Source organism: Mytilus edulis, chromosome 5 (assembly GCF_963676685.1).
Source record: "Mytilus edulis chromosome 5, xbMytEdul2.2, whole genome shotgun sequence".
NCBI lineage: Eukaryota > Metazoa > Mollusca > Bivalvia > Mytilida > Mytilidae > Mytilus > Mytilus edulis.
Window position 1 is genome coordinate 58448577 of NC_092348.1, and position 22339 is coordinate 58470915.

The 22339-nt window shown below is 32.1% G+C and overlaps 3 protein-coding genes across 3 annotated transcripts; all 3 read left to right on the plus strand.

Moving 5' to 3' along the window:
• Window positions 1-4982: 4982 nt before the first annotated feature.
• Window positions 4983-10013, plus strand: LOC139524051 (uncharacterized). The gene is made up of 3 exons (XM_071318601.1): window positions 4983-6023; window positions 8272-8407; window positions 9806-10013. The coding sequence occupies exon 1, from the start codon at window positions 5266-5268 to the stop codon at window positions 6010-6012; it is 747 nt and encodes a 248-aa protein (XP_071174702.1). The 5' UTR covers window positions 4983-5265; the 3' UTR covers window positions 6013-6023; window positions 8272-8407; window positions 9806-10013.
• Window positions 8415-9761, plus strand: LOC139524052 (uncharacterized). The gene has a single exon (XM_071318603.1). The coding sequence runs from the start codon at window positions 8754-8756 to the stop codon at window positions 9291-9293; it is 540 nt and encodes a 179-aa protein (XP_071174704.1). The 5' UTR covers window positions 8415-8753; the 3' UTR covers window positions 9294-9761.
• Window positions 10014-15591: 5578 nt separating the features above from the next.
• Window positions 15592-21148, plus strand: LOC139524053 (radial spoke head 1 homolog). The gene is made up of 7 exons (XM_071318604.1): window positions 15592-15752; window positions 16097-16221; window positions 16740-16834; window positions 17220-17446; window positions 17859-17930; window positions 18279-18408; window positions 20710-21148. Exons 1-7 carry the CDS (start codon window positions 15699-15701, stop codon window positions 20928-20930), a joined length of 924 nt encoding a protein of 307 aa, XP_071174705.1. The 5' UTR covers window positions 15592-15698; the 3' UTR covers window positions 20931-21148.
• The last annotated feature ends 1191 nt before the right edge of the window (window positions 21149-22339 follow it).

Genomic DNA, 22339 nt, shown 5'->3' on the forward strand with positions numbered 1-22339 from the left:
AATGTATTAACAAATATTTCGTGTGCTACAAGATTTCTGTAAAACATATTTCATTTCAGTGAGTTTTTTTCAATTTTTTTATTTTATCAATTCTATGATACCTGTAAGATTTTATTATAGTTTCATAGCAGTTTGTCCGCCTTTTGTATTTACCATATTAATATAGTTTTTCAAATCAATGCAATAGGTTTCTACCTACCCTATTACCTACATGCATACGGTCCTCAACATATGGACGAATAATATAGGTTTCTAGTCATGCGCATATAATTTGCAAAATAGATCTGAGGTTTAATTTTCAATTTAAGGAGGTAGACCTAGGTTAAGGGAAATAACTCTTAAAATCATCAATACGTTTGTGTCAACCATTTTCAAAAATATATTCTAAGCTTCTAGGTTGCATAGATTATTTTCAATCTCTTTAAGGTAAATGCTTAAATTACATTGATGAACTTGACTTTTACAAACGCTTAACTGATTTAAAGAGTTATCTCCCTGAACCAAGGTCTGCCCCCTTAAGTGTTTTATTTCTGTTTTCTTCGAAACAACAATGTTGTTAAGCCATAACTTGAAGTGTACAAATGAACGGACAAAGTATAAAAACCCACACACCGAGCCCCCTGGAATCTAATCAATTTGCCAATTTGAGTCACGTGCAAGACTATAAGAGGGTCAAATGGAACATGCAGAATAGCCAGAAACTTTGCTTGATGAAGTTTTACCCTTTGTTATACAAGTGCATGATAGTTTACGGGTACCACAGGTGGAGCAGGATTTGCCTACCCTTCCGGGGCATCTGAGATCAACCCAATTTTGGTGGTGTTCGTGTTCGAGTCTTTTAGTTTTCTATGTTGTGTTTTGTGTGCTGTTGTTTCTCTGTTTGTCTTTTTGTTTGCCATGTTGTCAGTTGATTTTTGACTAATGGGTTTAAATGTCACTTTGATATCTTTCGCATCTCCTTTATCGGAAACTGCAAATGTATGTTACAGTATCAACATGACCCTATGACAAAGACATAAGCAAATTGATAGTGGCTGCTTTGATGGATTGAAGACAAACAACAGAGTAGAACTTATTATCCATAACAGATCTTCCACAGACAATTTACAGTTAAATTACAGCTGAAATATAAAAAATATAGATTAAATCAAAAATCATTTAAGTAATAGCCAACTTGCTATGGTTGCAATTTGTGCTTAATGATAATTAAAAAAAAAAAACAGATAAAGGTCGCTTCCATTAAGCGTAAACATTCCTCGTCTGTAACCATCGGGATAGTTTGGACCAAATATACAACGTCGGTCCAGATAAATGTAACAAAAATGTAGAAGTTGCAATTTTGTATCAAAATGCCTTCAACAGTAACACATTTGATGAATAAACTGTTTAACGTTTTAGAAATATCAAAAAATGTGAAACATATTTTAAGTACTAAAATTGAGAAAGGAAATGGGGAATGTGTCAAAGCGACAACAACCCGACCATAGAGCAGACAACGGCCGAAGGGTCTTCAATGTAGCGAGAAACTCCCGCATCCGGAGGCGGTCTTCAGCTGGCCCCTTAAAGAATATTTATACTAGTTCAGTGATAATGGACGTCATACAAGACTAACAAAGGCCAGAGACTCCTGACTTTGAAAGGCGCAAAATTGCGGCGGGGTTAAACATGATATATATATTCCAGTAGGACTTCACATGTCTCAGATTTTCTATTCATGGAGTCAAAAAAATAAAGGGTAAATAATAAAGTTTATTAATTTCATTCAAACTGTAATATTTCATTATATGTTTTAGCACTTTGCCGCTGTAAATATCTATTCTTATTTCTTCATTTAATATTTCATTTCAATATAAAAATTTTGTTTATTTAATTCGTGAATACTTTTTCAAAATTATTGATAGATTGGTTTAATCCGTTTAATAGTTGATTTAAAAGGGCGCACTACGTTTGCGCGCATTTGGGGATTAAAATGTTTTACGTTTGCGCGCAGCTTTTGATTACATTTGCGCGCATTCATTTAACAGGTAAACTCAGGTAAAAATATAAATAAAAATTAAATTAAATTTTAATTGACTATATGTTTTTTTTAATTTTCATAATAAATATGACTATCACTTTTTAATTTTGAAAGTATTTCTTAATTCAAATTATATATTGTTCATATTGAATTCTAAAATAAATTATAAAGTGATCATTATGAACTCCGTAGTATAGCTTTAAAAGACATTCATGTAACTTCATTGCGAATATTTCAGAGTGAAAAGTGTTTCAACGAATAGTGATCGGTTTTAAAATTAGTTTAATAATTTAAGTTGGTTAGTAAATTAGACCAAGACACAAACCTGGAGTTTCGGCACGTACCGAAATGTAAAGTAATGAATTTATAAATACTTTTACCTTTAAGATTAGCTATGTTATAGAATTTCAACATTTTTATCTGTATATATTTCCACGATTTAGTGCTTGTGCATAACAAAACGGACTCACCTTGCTCGAAATCCCACTTCCAACTCATCTTTGGTGAGCAGGGGACTAAGGGGACTAACGGAATGAGTACTTATACTTGTAAATAATTGAACAAATTATAAATAAATAAGTAGTATAGTATTTTACCTGAGATTACCTGTCAAAAAAATGCGCGCAATTGTAATCAAAAACTGCGCGCAAACGTAATGATTTTTGCGCGTAAATGTAATGGTAATGCGCGCAAACGTAATGCACCGATTTAAAATAATGGAAAATCTATTTAATATTTTAATTCCACTGGGTTCGATAAACTTATTCATACTGACGCTGCGAGGGTAACAATAAAAAGTGGTTACATTTTTTTTTCTATAATTGATAATGTAAAGGGCAATAAAAAGTAGAAACTTAAATTGAAGATGTCAAAATGTCTTTTGGTAGAGGCTTATTTAAATCCACGGTCAAATTACACTCTATTCTTTATACAATAACTTTTAACTTGTCATACAATTAAACGGAATTTCTTGTATCAAATAGATAATCCTAACATAGCGGCTAATTCTGAAATGGATCAATGTCTTTTGGTCGCGTGACCTTCCGGAGTAATGACCTTTAGCACGTGTCGAGTTTAAGCCATTTATTAATTCTTAACAAGATGTTCAAATTATTAATCATGACTATTTTCACACAATAACAAAACCATACGGTGACTCCGTCTTGTAATTGTCTGTCGGCTGTATTCAATTTCCATATTTGTAAAACGGAAAGCATAACAATTCCATTTTCAATGAAAGGGGCGTGGTATCTTTTGTAAACGAATGGTAACGTCTTTCGCCATAATTAGCGTTGAATTACAAATTAATAAGAAGCACAATCTGCCAAGTTTGAGCTATTAGAACATTGATTTACAATTCATTTATTTCACCAAAGAAACGATTTCATATTTAAAATGTGTTTAACTGTATAATTTCTAAAGATTTGCATAGGGCAGTACATTTGTCATAGATTGGTGGACATTACTTTGGACTCAAATCCTCGAGTTTCTGATACGTCATGATCGTGCAAAAATATATTTTATTTTGAATGTTTATTAGAATTTTAAGAGTGTTAGGGAGCTACCATTCAATTTTTATGGGGGGGGGGGGGCTAGGATGAAATTTGAAAAAAATAGGCAGGACAGGAGTTTTGAGTAAAAAAACAGGCAGGATGAGACACTTGCAAAAAAAAAGTCAGGACGACAATTTAGGTAAAAAAAGGCAGGACCGAACAGAGTGAAAAATAAAAAAGGCAGGACAGAGATTACAGCTAAAAAAAATGCAGGACAAAATTTTTCCTCCTAGCCCCCCCCCCCCCCACCCCCCCCCCCCCATAAAAATCAAATGGTAGCTCCCTTAGAATAGAACAAAAATACAACACTCCATTGTATCTGTCTATATTTTTCATAAACCGTTCTACTCTCATGATTATGTCATGCAAATGTATCTGTCACTCAATTCAGATTCAGATTGAATATTTTATTTAAGTCTCACCACTCGGCCGAAAACATTCTAATACTTATATAAAACTTACAATAAAATACCAGTAGCTTAATTACTAAAACATATATACCAGTGCCATTATGTCGAGAATCGGGAGAGACTATTACAGACACTGTACCAAAACTAAAAGATTCGATAACGATGTAAACACTTTACAATTTTGAAACAACAATGGATTTGAAATTAAAATATGATGAAACTGTAAGACATGTTCTGTTAAGCATTGTGGTCATTGTTTTTAGTTGTCTGGCTAGTATAGTTTTGAAAAATTGACGCAGACTAATGGCTGTTAAACTTTCAGTAGCAAATTAAATTTTTTTTTTCAGGACAATTATATATTATATAACATGCTTTATTCAAAATGAATATAAACCATGTTTTGTACGGCGGAGGACATTTGATAGGACATTTTAGCGATCGAAAAAAATATGACGTTTGAGCGCCAAAGTAGAACCCATTTGAGCGCCAGATTTTTAACCCATTTTAGCGAAAATTAAAATTGTCAAAGCCCATTTAAGCGAAATATTTTTTAACCCTTTTTACTTTTTACTAAGTTTTAGTAAATAAATAATATATAATAAATTTAAAAAAATGTTTAATAGACTCAAGACAGCACAATATAAAACAATATAAAACATGTCCATTAAAATACAGCACTAATAGACTCAAGACAGCACAACATAAAACAATATAAAACTTTTCAATTAAAATACAGCACTAAAAGTCTAAAAGATTAAATCAAATGTTAAAAGTCTGTTCTAGCCTGGAATTTATAACCTAGAGAACGTATATATGTAATGGAGTCTAAATAAACCCCTTGTACAATACTGTTCATAGAAATGCATTAAAACTGTTCTTTCTCTTTATCTTGTCTCGATTGTGGTGCACATTTCTCTATGCTTCGTATCTTTATATATGTTGTTGTTTGTAATTTCATAATAGTATCTAGGAAAACATTAAACCCATATAAATTGCTGTTCATGGAATATATATATATTTATTAATAGTATCGGAAGCACATGACTTGTTTGTGTTTGTTTATGTTCAACACGTGTTGATGAGCACATGGTTGCATACCTGGTTTGTTATTGTATGATTTGATTGGCTATTGTATGTCGCAATGCAGGTATTCTACCCGTTTGTACGAGGGTAGGATCGTGATTCTCGTGCAGAATCTCATTATAAATATAAGATATTTTTATAACCAGTTATTCGAAGTTCTGCCTTTACAGAGTAGCATACCTTCCGTTTCGTTATACACATAATGACCGAAAACCACTCAGACGACGAGGACACTTTGCTTTTGCACGAGCCACCAGTACATTCAGGTGCCAAGTCTAGTTCTGTACCACAGATAAGTGATCAAACTTTTGAACTTTTTACATCTTATTTTGATAGTAAGATTTCTTCTCTGAAGAACGAGTTAGTCTCCGGGAACGACTCCCTAGCTAAGAAGCTCAAGAAAGAGGTGTCTGTTAAGCTTAAGGGGGAAGGGAATCAGATTCAATACTCCTTCAACTCAGATATAGTTTCCGAATTGCAGAAACTTCAGAAGCGTACATCCGCGGAAGATTCCGTTAGCACCAATTTGATATCGGGCCTTATTCTTAAAATCAACAGGAGGAATAAATTGATTCGAATTGCCGACAAGTCGCCAGCAGGCTGGTCCACAGTCAGAGAATACGAAAGTGATGACCTGGCATCAGATTCAGAAGATGAAAAACGCTTACGGCAAGCAGAAAGCAGGGCCCTGAAGACAATCAAAGAAAAGAAAACCCGTGGAAAACCTTACTCAAAACCGTCCGCCACCGTTTCTAGACCTGCCAACCCTACTGATACTAGTAACAGTTACTATCAGCCTTACAACGCTACTCAGCAGCCCTTTCCGAGGTTCCGTCGCCGCGAGGCGACCCCATACGACACCTGTTACGAGTGTCACCAAACTGGCCACTTCAAGAGGAACTGCCCAAAAGCAACAAACAAACCAACCTTTGGAAACTTGTCAAAGTGAAAAGATACAAGATGAGTATATTTCTTTTGTTGACAATTTAATGCTATTTGGTCATAGTAATGTTCTCTTTCAACATGTTAAATATTTTGATAATATAGATTTTTCAAAAATCGCCAAAGGAGTAAAATCAAGCTTATTTAAACATATAGAGTTTTGGAAACACATTGGGGCCAACAAATTTGTGTTGGACACCATTGAAAAGGGTTATATAATTCCATTTATGAAACAACCCCCTCCAATGAAATTTCGGAATAATAAATCTGCTTTAAAAAATAGTTTGTTTGTAAATGAAGCGATAACTGAGCTAATTAGCAATGGCTGTATTCTAGAAGTACCATTTCAACCATTCGTCGTTAATCCTCTCAGTGTTGCTACACAAAAGACTGGTAAAAAGCGTTTGATTTTAGATTTAAGTGAATTGAACTTCTATGTTTTGAAAAACAAGGTAAAATTTGAAGATTGGAAAATTGCAATGGAATTCTTCCAAAAAGATCATTTTCTAATTAAATTTGATTTAAAATCTGGATATTTTCATTTGGACATCTGTAAAGAACAACAAACATATTTAGGTTTTTCCTGGAATAACAAGTTTTACTGCTTTTCTGTATTAGCTTTTGGTTTGAGTAGCGCCCCCTATATATTCACTAAATGTTTGAGACCAATGGTAAAGTATTGGCGAGAAAATGGTGTTAATATTGTTCTTTATCTGGACGATGGATTAAGCATGGATGAAGGTTATAAAAATTGTAAAGATACTTCTGAATTTGTAAAGTCATCACTTAAACTGGCTGGATTTATTGTCAATGAAGAAAAATCAATTTTTGAACCGGTTCAGTGTTTAGAATGGTTAGGATTGATTTGGGATTCTAAAGATTTTACTTTAAAGGTGCCAGAGCGCAGAATTAAAGACACTAAAAATTCTCTTGATATTATACTAAAATCATTTTCAAATTTGAACGCACGTATGCTGGCTCAATTTGCCGGAAGAATTATATCAATGTCACCAGTTATGGGTAATGTCACAAATTTAATGACGAGGCATATATATTTCGCGATAGAAAACAGAAAAACGTGGGATTCAAAACTATATTTAGTATATGAAAAATGTGTATTAGCTGAATTGAAATTTTGGCAGGAAAACTTGTTGGAGCTTAATGAGAAGCGTTTATTGAATGATTCTTTACCGAGAATTATGATATATTCAGATGCAAGTAATGTAGCTTTAGGTGCATATACTGTTGAATCAAATGAAAAGATTTTTCATTGTATGTTGAATGAAAATGAGAAAAAATTGAGTTCCACTTGGCGTGAACTCAGGGCTATTCAGTTATCGTTGAATTCGTTTGAACACGATCTGAAATGTAAAATAGTTAAATGGCATACAGACAACCAAAATTGTGTAAATATAATCAATAAAGGCAGTACAAAGTTGCATTTACAACATTTAGCTTATGATATTTTTAGAACATGTACAAGGTCGGGTATCACGTTGTGTCCTACTTGGATACCTCGGTGTGAAAATTTCAAAGCTGACTTCATATCTAAAATGGTTGATATTGATGACTGGCAAACCTCGTTTCAGTTTTTTACTTTCATGAATGAAATTTGGGGTCCTTACACAATCGATAGATTTGCCAATTTTCATAATACTAAACTGAAAAGGTTCAACTCAAAATTTTGGAATCCAGGAAGCACTGCTATTGACGCTTTTGCTCAAAATTGGACAATGGAAAATAATTGGATGGTTCCTCCGATAAGTTTAGTGGCTAAAAGTATTAAACATCTCATTCTCTGTAGAGCTGAGGGAACATTGATCGTTCCAAAATGGCCTTCATCGGCATTTTGGTCTTTGATTTTTAATAGAAGATTGGAATTTCAACCTTACGTTATAGAAGTTCTTGATTTTTCATCAGGTCAGAATATATTTGTTCAAGGACAGAATAAAAACTCCATTTTTGGTAACAAGCATTTTAAGTCTGATATACTGGCAATTAAGATGAAAGCGACTTAATGATGTTCGAGTTTATTTGTACATATTGTTAATTGTTTACAATATGTGAAATTTGCATTGTATTGCAAATTTGGTTCTGACACGGCTATGTATGTTGATATAGCAAGAATACATGTAGTAAGATGTATGACACGGCTATATATGTTGATATAGCAAGGTCTAGTGAATAGTACGATGTATATGAGATATATAAAAAAAAAAAAAAAAAAAAGTTTTATAATATTATTATTTGTTTATTTTATTTATACGTTTTGCAGATGTTTTTAGTACTGGTCGTTGGTCTAAGGATAAAATACCACAGAATGAAGCTCTTAGCAATCTTGCAAAATGTCTTCCAGATTATTGTTTAAATTCTAGAGCTGATAATACTAGAAAGAAATACAGGTATGCATTTAATAGCTTTTGTAAATGGTGTAATTTATTTAATATAAAGCCTTTACCGGCATCAGATTACAATGTCTCATTATATTTGATTCACTTACGAAAAAATTATAATTCTTCTGCAAAGATAGATGAAGCATATTATGCCATTCAATGGACACACAAATTAGCTGGATATGTAAATCCTTGTGATTCTTTTCTTTGTACTTCCGTAAAAGAAGGTACACAAAGGTCAATCGGTCATCACATTGTAAACAAGAAGGAACCAATAACTCCTCATATTCTTAATCAACTGGTTTTGAAATACGGCAATACAAATAGTACTTTAAATCATAGAAGAATAGCATGTATGTGTCTCGTTAGCTATGCCGGATTTTTAAGATTTTCAGAATTAGTTAATTTAAAAAGGTCAGATGTTTCATTTCATTCATTATATATGTCTTTATTCATCGAAAAAAGCAAAACGGACCAACAAAGAGCAGGAACTCATGTTTTTATTTCCAAAACATATTCGGTTACCTGTCCAGTTCAAATGTTAGAGACATACTTGAACCAAGCGAACATTAAACACGATTCTGTAGAATTCATATTTAGATCAGTTTTATATCGTAAAAAGACTAACACGTACGTGCTAAGGGGTCATGCGCCTTTGTCTTATACAAGAGCCAGAGAAGTACTGTTAGAGGCTTTAGAATCTTTGGGATTAGACAAATCAAAATTTGGTTTGCATAGTTTAAGAGCAGGTGGAGCAACAGCTGCGGCTGCTGCTGGTATTCAAGATAGAATATTTAAGAAACACGGTAGATGGTCTTCAGATACAGCAAAAGACGGATATGTGCGTGAAAATATTTCTGAAAAACTACTCGTTACTAAGAATCTTGGCTTGTAATTTTCATACCAGTTTTTTCTTATCTACTTTGTCATTTCGAAAGTGTGCTACTCACAAGGAGAGCTCATTCCTATTGTATACATGTGTTGAGTTTTATTGACTAAATAATTTATGTTCGGTTAAGCTTGGCGAATTAGAACATAAATATATTTATTAATAGTATCGGAAGCACATGACTTGTTTGTGTTTGTTTATGTTCAACACGTGTTGATGAGCACATGGTTGCATACCTGGTTTGTTATTGTATGATTTGATTGGCTATTGTATGTCGCAATGCAGGTATTCTACCCGTTTGTACGAGGGTAGGATCGTGATTCTCGTGCAGAATCTCATTATAAATATAAGATATTTTTATAACCAGTTATTCGAAGTTCTGCCTTTACAGAGTAGCATACCTTCCGTTTCGTTATACACATCCCCCACCCACCCCACCCATTTTGATAGATTTAAGTTAGACAGTAATGATGTGACAAGATATATTGTAATAATAATGTATTTATTGTGTTTTGTAGATTGTTGTTGATTTTGATTTTTAGTGGGATGGAGTCCCGATACGGTGTTTTGTTATATTGAGAAAATTGTGTGATTTACTAGGAGTAATTTGATGCAGATGGATGTTTGAATGACAATTGAAATATGAATATATATGAAATGGTTTGTTGTTTGAAGAAAAATAAAGTTTAAGTGTGCTACTCACAAGGAGAGCTCATTCCTATTGTATACATGTGTTGAGTTTTATTGACTAAATAATTTATGTTCGGTTAAGCTTGGCGAATTAGAACATAAATAGTAAGGTGAGCATTATTCAACCAGGTAAATTTTCGCTAAAATGGGCTAAATACAGGTGAGCGGATTAATCTGGCGCTTAAATGGGCTCTAATGTCGGCGCTCAAATGTCCCCTTGTAGTTTTATTTTTTTTGCTCAAATGTCCTGCGCCCGTTTTGTATACGTATACTAGACTGACACGGCAAGCTGGATTACTACCAAGCTCGATTATAAGGTGACAGTCATCAGGAAGACACATGTCACATTACCCAGATATAATATTTCGACTCCATGTCGACCATGCAGTTGTTTGTTCTAGGAGAATCAGCAAATGCTACTGAATTGATAAGGTTTCGGTTTGACCCGACTGGAAGTGGCATCAACGCCCTACTACCACTCTACAAAGGAGGTAGTTGTTAACTTAGAACATTGACAACACAATACAAATAATGATAATAATTATCAAAAATATCAAAAATGGTCTGGCATCAGATTAAAGAAATTTGTAGTTGCAAATGAGACATAAATTAACTCAATTATTCACTATAAAAAAAGAAATAAATATAGAAAAAAAAAACTAGAGACGTCTATCGGTTAATGTACAGTATTCAACAATAAACAAGTCAATATATACCATATCAAGCTCTCAGTCTAGAAAGAAATATAAGAAACCACAAATCTTACATATGATAAACAACTCATACCAAAATTGAAAAAAAAACTAGACAGCTTTGGATAAATTGCTGATATGTGACTGGCATATGACCACATGGCGATGTCAAGATAGTCCTGAGTGTTTTAGTTTTTTGGAGCCCAACCCTCCCTTGTTGATCTATGCATCAATGGAATCAAAAAGTTGTACAGAAATAATATCAAAACTAAGCCGTATTCAAGAATGCTTGTATTTTTTTTTAAAGAATGCTCAAGTTCTAGCTCTACAATGGACACAAGCACTCTAATGTTGTAGTAGCTGTAATAGGTATACGTATCACCGTACGCGTACACATAATAACCCAGTTTTAATCAGACTTATAAAATGAAGAAACAAAATTGTTTGAAAACAAAAATTATCGCTTTTTTCAGGGAAATATTTGTTTAAAATATCAAAGGTGTACGTCAAGATATGAAGCAGACCATCAATAATAAAAACAAATCACGTCTTGGATTTTTTTTTTAAAGATTTGTCAAAAACATAAAAGTCTCAGACATGTTTGTTTTTGCAATATAGAACAAATGTAAAAAGAAAATTTATATACTTTATTGTTGTGAGACTCAGGTGGCTGAACTAGACTTGCTAATGTTCAGAAATACCTTTAATACACAGAACACCTGCGAACGGCTGTCTTTTTCAGATTTCTAGTAACGAATCAATATTGTATACAAAAACACAGGAATATTTTTCCCTTTTCTAAGAATATGGATATAGAGGACAGTCATGAAATCTATCCGTGTTAGATTTATACATTGCGAAATATTTTCGTATTATTTTCATTTTTCGGTCTTGATAGTAGACACAAGTTGTGTGCGGTCATGAAAAATAATGATTTTAAGATATGAACGTCACTGATGAGTCTTATGTAGACGAAACGCGCGTCTGGCGTACTAAACTATAATCCTGGTACCTTTGATAACTATTAAGAACGTTTTTTAATGTTATTTTTCTTTAAATTAAAACGCCAAAAAGATGAAAAATATACCTTGCGGCATCATTTTCGTTCGTAGTATTTTAAGAGGTTGTCAGAGAACGAAATGTCTTCCGAGTCACGGATGTTCCTTTTAACATCGGTGCTTTACTAATTAACTCCCCTGAGTGTCTTATAAGGATTAGAGAACCATATGCTACCATCTTTAATGAATTAACAATATTCATTGAAGTTATAGCTCGATTTTAATTAGCTAGTTGACAAATTGGGTGTCATTCTTGGTAATCGGAATATCGGAAAAATTGTTACTTTATATTTATATTTATTTGTCATGACTATTTGACAACATTGTCTATGTATAAAGGAGACATAATGTTTAAATCATGATTTTTTTTTAGTACATACGTACTGGAAAAGTTTATAAGTGTGAAAATACTTAGATATAATTCTGAAAAGTGCAGGTAGACAAGACTTCCTTTCGAGTTCGAGTACGATAGTATAGTTTTGGTGGAAAGTGATAAAAGAGCATATATATATAGAATTCATCTAGATAATCTTCACGGCTTTTCCTAAACGAGTACCTCGGCAGGAAAATGGAGAGTTTTGTTGCAGTGGCAGATCCAGAAGGGGGGGGGGGGGGGGGGGGTTCCGGGGGTTGGACCCCACCTTTTGTTTTACGATCAGTGCATTTGAATGGGGACATGTAGTTTGAACCGCCCCTTTATCCTGTGTTGGGACCCCCCCCCCCCCCCTTTTAAAAAATGTCTGGATCTGCCCCTGTGGTGATGTATACCGATTTCCTATTGATACCGAAGTTAATTAACAACCAGATCTAATGAATGCACTTTTTTATACCACTATTAAAAGGACAACGGACTTTTTACATTACATCACAATGCTATTAATGATTGGAAATTGATGCCAAATAATTCAAATTGCAACAACAAAAAAATAAACTTTTAAATCTGATGTCAAAGATTTTCTGTTCGAAAAGGAAAGCAACGAACATTTTTTTTAATAGTTAAATGTTTTAGACAATATTATTGCCATTTACTTTATGAATATAATATTTTCAATAATGCAACATATATAGACCCCATTGTAGAAAAGAAAATGGAAGGCTTATATAGACTTGTATGGGCAGTCATGGCCAGCCTTTAAGTATCAGCATTTTGTTTTGAATTTTAAGATGTATGACATTATAATGTTGATATTTGAGGCCCCTCATGGGGGGGGGGTCCTAGTAATCACATAATCACCAGTTTTTTGCCAATATAATCACATAATCATTAAATATTTGCTTATCTTTAGTAATCAAATAATCATAAACTAAAAATACAGTCCTAGGTAATCAAATAATCATGAAATATTTGGCTTAATAATCAAATAATCATTAAAAAAATGGCCAAGTAATCACATAATCAAAAACCCCACGAGGGCCCTCATATTTGCTTAAATAAATTTTTCTATCTTTGTCTACAGAAACGCAACACATAATATTCCGAACACCCTTTTTGCCCTTTTTAAATAAAATAAATAAAAATTCTGTCAATGAATTTCTCAACTGACATTCGGTTTCAATTCTACTTTAACAATTTGGTCTCGTGTCGACTTTTTAATTCAGACACTTGTGACTTTGTTGTCACAAAGAGTTAACATCAAAATCAAAAATGTTCTTTCAAATGTGACCACAATATGGAATAAGCGCAAATGAAAAGCTGTGAATCTGCATTATATGCTTTAATGACCAGTGTGTTTCATATATAAATATTGTGGACATTTGCCATCCAAAGTGTAAATTTCTATTTTGTTGTTAAAATGTCAAACTTATAAGTATGCAAATATGATAAGGCGTCCTTTAAAATCTCAGAATGATTGTCAATTAGAATCCCAAAGAAATGTGGGTTTGAATTTTTTTACATGTAGATGAAAACACATGAGCAAGAATTACATTTTTTTTTTGGCATTCAGTTTCCATTACCTTGAGATGTTTCCTTTAGTATTGTGCTCGATTCTGCAGCTGAATCAAACTCAAAGACTTGGTGTTTGTTGCTTCTCCGATGTGGTATTCTTTAGTGAGTAGGAGCAAAATCTGGTAGGCTCCAAGTCAGGAACTGTGTATTGGTAGGATATGTCTTCCTGTAAACAAGCAAGTTAAATACGGTTAGGCGAGTCGGTCTAAAACAAAAAAGGGTTCATAATGAAAATCATCTGGCATTACATTGTTCTCATCCAGAATATGCATTAAATCTGCCGCTGGACGTTTAACAGTCATCAATTATCGTCATTTTTAAAACTATGTGCCACCAAATAATTAAAAGTTTGATACAATTTTTTTTTAAATGAATGTTTCATAATATATATAGAGAGGGTAATAAAGAAAAAAGGGCTATGCACTTGAACTCCAGCAAATAGTTCAAACGTACGCGTTGTCGCTTTATTTTTATATAGCAGCAAAGCTCTTTTCTTTCAGTTTAAAGCAATATGTGACTTCTCCCCATAATTTTTAAATGCATGGCGAGATACATACAGAGAGTTTTTAATTTGACATGTCAATGCAAGGCATCTCGTCTGTGGAACCTATTTTTAAAATTTAAATTGGAGTTTAAAAAAACGAATATCTTAAAAAAAGAAAAAAAAAAGAAGATATATACTTACTTCATCATGTTCATTCTCTATCCAGTTTAAAAAAAATAATAATACACCAGTAACGTCAAAAATTTAACCCTGCACCTTCAAGTAAGGGGAGGATAGACTATGAATTATGTAGTATGATCAGAGACTTATAATTTAATTGTTTTGTAGATACATTTGTAATTACGTTAATTTTAGTATAATTATTTTAATTCATATAACACCAAAAAAAAACTCGAAAAATTAAAATTAAAAGAAATATGAAAATCCCGGATTTGGGGGGAAATAAGACGAGCTAACAAAATTTCGCCTGTCCCCAAGTACCTTTGTTTATATATATATATCTTTATTCTGACAAACCTTCGTCAATACAATGGTATACAGAAGTTACATGTAATCATGGTAATAAATAGCACAGTAATAAAATAGAGAAAACATAATATGTACACTATTTACAGATATAAGTTAGAATAAACAAATCCTTGTATGCTTTATGTTCAGACGGTAAGATCTACAGCACGTTAATTTTAACCAATCATCTGTCCGACATTAATGAATATTATGATTATGTTAGATGGGATTGTTTTAGATTTTTATATTTCATACATGTACCCCCCCCCCCCCCCCACACTCATACCACTAAAAATATAGGAAGTAAACCCCCCGGGCATGTACCCCGTTTTGCGGCCCCTTTGAACATTAAAGCATTCCCAGATGTTTTATGTTGTCTTCGCACAACTTGTGCAGATCAAGTTCGACGTTTACTTGGTCTTATTTAATTCCATTTTTAAATTTTAATATGACTTAAATTCTTTTTAAAATTAAGAAAATGTGTTCCCTAAAATATTTTTGTAAATATTTTCTTATTGGTGTTCTTAAAATAGGAAGCTCATATGAAATATATATTATTGAAAGAAAGCTTACTATAATGAATATATAGATACAACAAGTAATATTAAACAACATTTCACTTGAATTAATAATAAATTAGTATCAAAATAATGTATGTCCCAAGGGGAGTAACTCTAGTACAATAAAAAGAAAGAAGAAAAAGGAAAAGCATCATTGATACATAAAAACGAATGAAACAAGTGACTCTTCAAGCTGCAAAACGATGTGTTATCTCAGTTAAATAAAAACAAATGCATTGTGATATTTGCACACACACAAAAAAGACTACTAATCAATGCACTTCACGGTTGAGCGAATCTAGCAAGTCAGTGCGTGAAAATGGGGAGATAATTTCCGCTAGATGGCAGTTCCTTGGCAACAACTGTTTACTTCCGCTTTTGCTGCGTTTGGAGAACAACACATTTGTTTGCATTTATTTTACTCTTACACCTTCTTACAGAAACCACCAAGATGTCAGACTTAGGATCAGATGAAATGGAAGATGAGCAGCACCCATATATTGGGGTTTGTACATTTCGAATTATGCAAAACTACCACTTGTCCATTAAATTAATCGAAATAGTAGTTTGTACGGATCTCCTGTACTTGCTGAAAATTTTATTCAAGTATTGTACACCAAATTTCTGACCCAATACTGTAAATGAAAAAAACAACCTAGTACCATGTAAAGTTTGTTTATGTGGTTTACATAACTTAACCTACAATTAGAAAAGAGGAATAAAATACGTGTTTACGAATCTAAACATTTTGTTAATAACACGAACAGTGAATCTTATTTTTTTGTAAAAACAGTGAGTGAGTGGAACCACCTTGACGATATTTATAAGACTATTTAACTTTTCTTTCAGGAGTACGAGGGAGGACGAAATGAAAATGATGAACGTCATGGATTTGGTAAAGCCACTCTGGCAAATCAAGACACATATGAAGGAATGTATGAAAAAGGAAAACGAAATGGACAGGGAACATACAGGTAACAGTTATATAATTTCTTTGGAAGTTTTTCCAGGTTAGGAATTGGTACATTTTCTTCGAACTTTTCTGAGATGTAGACACTGCAGAAGGTTTACATATTTTTAAGTCATTTGTCTATTTTTTTTAATGATTAAATGTTAAACCCTTGGGTTTTTTTTTTTCTTTAATGTTGCTATCTTTTATACATACATGTAAGATTTAATATAATAGCAATTTTACTAATTTTAAATAAATTTTTTTAATAATACATTTTTTCATATACTTTGTAATACGTCTTATTGCTATACCCAGCTGACAAGAGAATCTGTCCTGCTTGAACTATTGAATGATGTCATACAACAATCACTTTTCCATTGTGGCGTCAGATATTTTGTATAATGACATCAAAATTTTACAGAACCCTGTGTGATGACCAGTAATGGCGGACAGATAGCGATAAGGTGTATTGATTTCTTTCATAATTTGTTTTTTTTTATAAAGCTAGTTGAAAAAAAAATCTACTTCATTGTTTTCCAGATTTAGAAATGGTGCAAGATATATTGGTGAATATGCACAGAATCAAAAACATGGCCAGGGAACATTTATTTATCCAGATGGTTCAAAATATGAAGGTAAGTCAGCATTTTAATTTCTTTAAGTCTTTGCTTAACTTAAGAACTAGTAAAATGGGAGACTTAGATTTTTCAAATAACATCAACACACTATTAGTTTTAATAAGGTCAGTTAAAATTGAACCAATAATGGTAACTCAATACTATTTGGTGGGCAGTTTTATTAGCATTTATAAATTACACATCCATGAGGGATATGAAACATTTTTTTATTGTTGATGTTAAAGTTAGTGCTCAAAGACCAGAAATTTAGAAAGCTTACATACAAAACCTTTTAAGTTTACCAGAAGATTAAACTTTTTTAAAATTTCATTTGAAGAAATTTTTATTTTGTGTTGTAATTTGTGATATATATTTCATCATATCATTTATAATTGTCATGCAGGAAACTGGGTCAAGGATCAAAGGTGTGGTTTTGGTAAATACACATACGTAAATGCTGATACATACGAAGGAGAATGGCAAGATCATTTACGACATGGTCAAGGAACTTACACATATGCTCAAACAGGAACAAAATATGTTGGTCGATGGGTGAGAGGAAAGCGGGAAGGACATGGAGAGCTTATTCATGCAAATCATAAATATGTTGGAGTGTTTAAAGAAGACAAGGTAAACATACATTTTGTTTACCTGTTTTGGAGCTTGGATAAATGATTAGATTCAATAAATGTTTTTAAATTATGTGTGAAACATATAAAACTATATTATATTTTATCATCTGACTTTTATTCAGTTAAATCAGACAATGACTTTTTTATGCACTTATTGGGTGAAATAAATGTCCCTATTTAAGGTTTTGTGAATATTTTCAGTTGCTACAAAATGTGTTTGTGTAGAACATACATCATTTTTCAATGAATATGAAAATTATAATTTTTACTACTTGATTCTTCGTTCAGAAAACAGCATAATTAATAATCATTATTGAAATTTTAATGTCTTTCTGCTATAGCAATTTCACAAAGAAAATATTTTAAAAGTAAATTATATTTAATTAATAATCTTTTATTTTGAATTTTAGCCACTAGGAAAAGGAAAATATGTTTTTGATATTGGTTGTGAACAACATGGAGAATACATACACATTGAACAGGTAATTGTTACTGAGTTATCTCCCATTTAACCTACAATTGTCATCCATAAAAAATGGAAAAAAATAATATCTCCACTGAGAGAAGTCCTGTAAAAAATATAAATGAATGAGTCCTTTAATTTAATACCTAGAAATAAAAAAAGATATTGAACTGCAGATAAAAGTACTTCATATTTTCAGGTTATAAAAATCAATCAATTTAAACTAGGTGTTGCTATGGTTTACACATGATTAATTTAACTGTTGGACTATTTTGAAAAATTGTATACTGTACATGTGTATATTTCATCTAAGAGTTTCAGTAAATAACTTAAAAATCAATTTACAATGTTTTTTTCTTTTTTCCAGGAGAAAGAAGACAAGGCAGCTGATGACGAGGAGGCATCACCTAATGTTACACCTAAATGGAATGCTGGTCAGGTGACAGCTATCCATCTACAGACAGAGGAGGAAGAGAGAGCTGAGGAAGAATCACAAGGTAATAACTTAGTAAACCAGACTTGGTTATTAAGTGTATACTAAAGTCAAACAAAATAAATCTTAAGCTTCTCGGACCAACTTTAACAAAATATTGATATTGAATTGGATAGAATTGTGTTTTTATGCCCCACCTACGATAGTAGAGGGGCATTATGTTTTCTGGTCTGTGCGTCCGTTCGTCCATTCGTTTGTTCGTCCGTCTGTCCCGCTTCAGGTTAAAGTTTTTGGTCAAGGTAGTTTTTGATAAAGTTGAAGTTCAATCGACTTCAAACTTGGTACACATGTTCCCTATGATATGATCTTTCTCATTTTAATGCCAAATTAGAGATTTTACCCCAATTTCACGGTCCACTGAACATAGAAAATGATAGTGCGAGTGGGGCATTCGTGTACTGAGGACACATTCTTGTTTTATTTTCTTACACAATTGAGTAAAAAAAAGTTGACCTAGTTCTCAATAAACCATTTTTTATTTTGAGTTTTATATGAAAGATTTATTAGACAGGTTATCATTAGATGTGCTAAGTCTTGAGAAGCTTATTATTTAATTTTTGTTTTTTTACTAGATTTAATAACAAATAGTACTAGATAAAAATTACCTATTAATTTTAGTGATTATGAAACTTTCAATATTCAAAATTCAAACTAATGAAAGAGATTGATCAATAGCTTTCTCGATAATGCATGCAAGATTCATGAGAAGACATCTTTGTGAAAATTATTGATAAAAACACTGTCTTTGATGATATTGATATCTTAACAAAATACAAGATAATACATGTAGCCATAAAAATATTTTTGCACATGTACATATTTATATAATTTAATCTCTATCCTTACTAAAATTGAAAAATATTTTCTTTTCAATAATCTTTATTGAAAACTTTATGAAATGATTGCATACGATGTACATTGTTTGTAAATTACATAAATTAATGAGAAAATCTACCCAATGGCAACATTAAAAAATATTAAGAAATCTACAGCATGTTTTTTGTTGTTGTCAACCTATAATGGCAAGCAATTTATAATATTCACATTATTGAAAGGGAGATAATCACTTGTATTGTGAAATAACATTAACACTTATAATAATAATAATATCACTCACTTAATTGTCTGTATATATATTGCACCTTTTTGTTCACAGCATCATAACAAACTTAGATCTTAAGGTAACATTTTCATTCTTTAAGATGAAAAAAAAGAACAGATAAAAGCATGGTTGATGTCTGCATGGCTTGTTGAAGTTGTTCCTGTTTATTTTGTTGTTATGTTTCAGAGTGTTCATTTAAAGCAGCAGTTTTGGTTAATTGCCAATAAGTGAAATCAGTTTATTATCTTTTCTTTTTTCAAGTTTAAATTTCATGATTACGGTTTACCTGGGAAAAAATGTACAAAAAAATTCACTATGAGCATGGTAATGGCAGAGAATGATCAAACCATTAGAATTATGCACCCTTTTTGCACATTCATGACATTTTACTTTGGTCAGATGCCAGCTTTTAACTGATATTGTTTAATGATGAATTTGAATTTGTTCAGTTTGAGATGGTTTATTCTGAAAATTACTTGTCAAATCGACATTTTTAATAATCAATTATTTTAAAAAGTTTTTAAATCCTGTATGAATTTGGAACATTTATATTGGGTAAAAAAAGTTTATGTCCTCAGAAATTAGTTTCTTATAGTTGTTTGTTGTTCGTTACCATTATTTTTCCTTATGTTCCAGTTAATTCCTTTATTTACTCTACTATATCCTGCCCTATAACCTATTTTTGCTGTAATTTAAATCAGTTGGGATTTGTTTGGTAGTTCCAATTTACAGGGTTAACCTGGTAGATATCAGTCATACCACAAGTTTTGTCAACTGTTTTCTTTCAATTGCATGCTTATCAAGTGTTGATGCAGATCACAGTTTTCATGTTATTTGTATGAAACCCAATTTAAATTTTCCATTCTCCATCCCAAATGTACCTTCATTTTGTACCTTAATAGTTAAATTAATGTATTTTATTCAAAGTGTAAAAAACTTATGAAAGTATTTTTAAGACTTAAAAGATAAAAGAGAACTTTACATTTCGTCTTTATTTCAGTCATTGAAAAATAAAAATCAAAATGTCTACCAAATGCCGAAATGGACATGTCTTGTTTATACATCAATGATTTTTACATATAAATGTTAGCTAACCTTCTTATTTTTATATTTATTGAATATTTATATATAATTCAAAGTATTACATATTCAAATTTTTTAAAAGCCAATGTTAACTTAGTTGTTATTTGTTTTTTTTTGTAGGAGAACAACAATCTGAAGAACAACAGGGAGAACAACAAGGTGAACAACAAAGTGAACAACCATCAGAACAACAACAAGAACCAACAACAGAAAGTAAAGAAGAAAAGCCTGCAGAAGAACAACAGGAAGCACAAAATGAAGAGAAGGAAGCAGAACCTGAACAAACACAAGAGGAAGAAAAAACAGAAGAAACAACTCAGGAACAAGCCGATGAAGATTGATCTAAATCTATCCTATAGTATTCATTTTAATATTGACATTATTACTCATTTTGGTGAAAATGACAAAAAAATTATATGTGAAATGGACCAAGCGTGCTCTTTACAAAGAAATGTGATAACAATTTGTTGTTCTCCTTAGGCATCTCAAGTATACTTTGTAAATTTATCATTGAATTTATTATATTATTTTATTAAGAATAAATGTTATACATCCATTATCGGAATTTTGTTGTTGATATTGTTATGTAGTAATTGAAACTAGACTAAACCTGCCAGACAAACATGTACACCTAAAAATCATACACTTAACATAGATTAGTGAACTATGAAGCAGACAGACATGTGAATATTATAATCATATAACTCATAGCTGTAAGTATCCAGTTATTGGACAAAACCATGGAAACTTAGCATAGACTAATAAACCATGCAAATCATACCATACACCATATATATAGTGGCCATAACTTATGGTATGTGAGAAATAGGCCAAACAGCAAAATTAAAACAATGAACCATTACAATCATTTCATACACCAACATTATTTGACTTATTGTTTCTGGTATCTGAGATATAGACTTTTCAACATTGGCTAGATGTATAGATGGAGGGTTGAGATTTCAAAAACATTGTTTAACCCTGCTGCATTTTTGCACCTGTCCCAAGACTGGAGCCTCTGGCCTTTGTTAGTCATGTATGAATTTGTTTCTTGTGTATAATTTGGAGATTAGTATGACGTCCATTATCACTGAACTAGTATACATATTTGTTTAGGGGCCAGCTGTAGGACACCTCTGGGTGCAGGAGTTTCTCGCTGCATTGAAGACCCATTGGTGGCCCTCGGCTGTTGTCTGTTCTATGGTCGGGTTGTTGTTTCTTTAACACATTCCCCATTTCCATTCTCAATTTTACTTGGCCATGGATACAAAGGTAAGATAAATCCTGACAGACAGACATGTTCATCTTCTCATCAATCCTTACATCAATTACAGCTGATCTGTTGCTTATGGTATCTGAAAAACAGACCAGAGAGTTGTCTCATTGGCAATCATACCACATCTTCTTTTTTTGTATATATACAAACCATTTTAAAAACTTAACATTGAGCATTTAACCATTATCCATAAAAATTAAATCAAAGACAAAACCTGGCCAATTGGACATGTACATCTTACATTTATTCCATACACCAATTATAGTTGAAATATCACTTTTAGTATCTAAGATTTGGACTTGACCATGAAAACTCTTAATAAGTGAGACAAGAGTAATTTACAGAACAAATAAAAACAACACAAATTAAGCAGTCTCTGAACCATGCAAATGATTTATACGACAATGGACATCTCACAGACATTCTCATTTCTGAATATTTGTACCTCCTGACATAAAAGAGCTTTATACAAAT